General features: G+C 49.7%; 1 protein-coding gene across 1 annotated transcript in view; it reads right to left on the reverse strand.

Annotated features, from left to right (window-relative positions):
• Positions 1-20: 20 nt before the first annotated feature.
• Positions 21-3,135, reverse strand: part of CUNH3orf20 (chromosome unknown C3orf20 homolog) — a 110,740-nt gene continuing 107,625 nt past the window's right edge. The window contains 2 exon segments of the mRNA XM_045289984.1: positions 21-781; positions 1,348-1,476. Of these exon segments, the coding sequence (XP_045145919.1) occupies positions 685-781; positions 1,348-1,476 (226 nt within the window). The 3' untranslated portion in view covers positions 21-684.

Here is a 3,135-nt window from a genome sequence, read left to right on the forward strand (position 1 = left end):
AGGCCCTTACCTTTCTAGGCACCACAGAAGCCCCCCCTGGGGTAGCTTCTGCTTTCCTATTTGCTTCTTCCTTCCCTACAACATTCGCTGCCACCCGCCCCGATTCTCTCTTCTCTAGCTTCATCCTTCCTGTCCCCTCTCTCTTCTCTTCTCTACTTTGTCCTTTCTCACAGCCTTTCCTTTTTATTTTCTCCCTGTTTCCTCTCCCACCCAGTATGCTCTTTCTCCCTAACCTCATCCCTCTCTGTCTTTTCTAACCCTTTTCCATTTTGGACCGAAATCTTCCCCACCCAGCGAGGGCTAGGAAGGCAAACTGTGGTCCCATGCATGTTTCCTGAGGGGTTACTCTTTCATTGGTCTGAGACCCTTGGCATGAGATCTCTGTGACCTTGGATTTGGAATTTTCAAACTCTCTTAAGCAGTCACAGACGAACCCCTGAGTTCAGGGGAACCAAGTTTCCAAGGATTTAACCTGGAAGAGGGCTTTTGGGGGCTTCAGGCATTGAATACACAAAACCTAGCCAAACCTGCCCCAGCCTACCCCATGGCCTCACCTAGACGCTGGAACAGGCTTGTTTATTACACAGAAGCTGGGAAGGCAGGTGGGAGACTAGGGAGGCAAGGGGTCAGGGGGAAAGCCAGTCCAGGCCTGTGAGCTGGCACCCTCAGTGGCTGTGGGTGACATCACTTCTTGGAGGGTGGTTTCTTCCAGCTGAAAACCTTCTTACTGCTCCTCCTGACTTTGTTGACAGGATGCAAGTCCATTTCAGGCTCCTTTATTCTAAACATCAAAAATGGAGACGGATTTAGTACACTTACAACAACGCTAGGTGGCAGGGTGGGTTAGGTATTGGATGCTAAACAGCAAAATTGGCAGTTGGAACCCACCAGCCATTTTACAGGCAGAGGAGGAGGTTATCTGCTTCCAGAATGACTGACAATCCCAGACACCCCATGGAACAGTTCTACTCTGTCAGAGAGAGTCACTGGGAGTCAGAATGGACTGGAAGTTAGTGGGTGGGTAGCTAGTTCCTTGCAGGGCACCGTAGAGCAGTCTCAGCCCTTCAGATTATGGGTCTGGGAGGTAGGGTTGGCGTACCATCTGCAAAAGAGCTGCCATTTCCACCCACCCCCAAACCACTGCTAGCAGCTTTAGGAAGCAAGCTTGAGATCAGCTGGCCGGTGTGGGTCAGAGAGACCAGCGGTCAGAGTGTATGGCGATGACCAAGACCCAGGCAAGAGTGACTCACCCAAAGCCACACTATCCGCTATGGCCTAGGTGGCAAAGGCAAGGGACCTGATGTTAGTGACACTCATTCTGGGGACAAGGCAGGTGTGGACACCTACTTCACTACTTCATGAGAAGACTCCTCTATCCCATCCCCTAGGACCAGTGAAGAGAAACTTCCTTGAATATCGTCCGGCATGTCTCTCTTGGATGGTTGTTGCCCTGGGCTCTGGATGGGGGTTGAAGCACTGCAGGAAGGCAGAATGGAGAGAGGTGGTTTTGAGCCATGGCGCAGAGCCAGGGGAGGGCCTAGATCTGGGGGTGCCAGATATAGTTGGCCCCCATCCAGCTGGCCCTGGCATTCCCACATTCCTAAGGAGAAAAAGGAGTCCTGAGTGGTGCAAATGGTTAGCAGGCCTGGTTGCTCATGGAAAGACTGACTGAGGCTATTCTGAAGCACTTTGGAAGAAAAACCTGGGGACTTACTTCTGAAAACCCTATGGGGAACTGACGACAACTGCTTACTTTTGCTGTTGTTGTTTGTTTTTGTCACCAGAGTTTTGGGTTCTTGGCTTCCCAAAACATTTACTTTGAGAAGCACAGCATGGGGTATTCACATAGAGCCATTTTATTAAGAATCTCCCAGGAGAGAGAGAGAGAGAGAGAGAGAGAGATCCATACCAGCCTCCGTGACCGGCTTCTCTCTCTCTGCCCACTTGAAAATAGACTTTTAAATATTCCCAGAGAAGAAGAAATTTTGCTGTGGGGAGCAAGAGTTTCTGGGAGGCGTGGTCCCAAGATTTTGCACAGATTCTGCATAGGTGCAATGCAAATCTCCACTTCTGCACCCCTGAACTACCACATTTTGATAACAAAACCAGTCATTAGGTAAGACCTCCTTACCTACTCTGTACCCCACTTACTGCCTATGATACTGTGTTAGTCCTGATAGTCTAGAGAAACAAATCCAGGGAGACTCATATGTGTGTAAGAGAGAGGGTTATATCAAAGAGCAATTGTACATTAAGAAAACATCCCAGCCCAGTGTAGATCAAGTCCATAAGTCTAATATTAGCCCATATATCCGATACCAATCTATATATTCCTTTTCAGACTCATGAAACACAGGCAATGACACTGAGTGCAGGAAGATCGCAGGCCAGTGGGTGGAAAGTCTTGTGGATCCAGTGGCAGTGGAAGCATCTCAGTGCTGGCAGAGGTCTCCACATGGCTCCTTCAGCTCCAGGACTCTAGCATAGCTCCATGTGTCTTGTCCGCAGGAATGTCTCACAGAGAGTGTGTGTCCTGCCTCCACTGAGCTATGTGTCTCCTCAGCCTCTCCAAATAAGGTCATCAAGCCGCAACCTGATTGACAGGCTAAACTCCACCCCTTCAAAGTAGGGGCTGGGAGGCCGGGGAGTGTGGGGGTGAAAGAGTTCATTAAAATACCAGAAATACAACATAATTTACAAGTTGTTGTGGTTCGGGGCCATCGCGTTGCTTCTACCTCACAGGCCCCCTGTGTTCAAGAGCAAAACACCGCTGCTCACATCATCCCCACGATCATTCTCATGTTTAAGCCATTGTTGCAGGGACTGTGTCAACCCATCTTGTTGCGGGTCTTCCTTCTTGCTGCCCCCCTACTTTACCAAGCATGATATCCTTTTCCAGGGACCGGTCTCTCTGGATAGCCTCTCCAAAGAACGCGAGACAAAGTCTCACTACCCTTGCCTCGAAGGGACATTCTGGCTGTCCTTCTCCCAAGACAAGTTTTGCAAGGACAGAATTTATAACAATCCCTGCATCGCTCTGGGAAGAAGCTGGGGGCAGATACTGATGGGAATTACTTGTGAGTAATTATGGACCCGATTCCCTGGAGTGCCACCCTGCTGTGAATAAAATGAGCC

Source organism: Echinops telfairi, unplaced genomic scaffold, assembly GCF_000313985.2.
Source record: "Echinops telfairi isolate 266 unplaced genomic scaffold, ASM31398v2 ScPeMD7_31;HRSCAF=116, whole genome shotgun sequence".
NCBI lineage: Eukaryota > Metazoa > Chordata > Mammalia > Afrosoricida > Tenrecidae > Echinops > Echinops telfairi.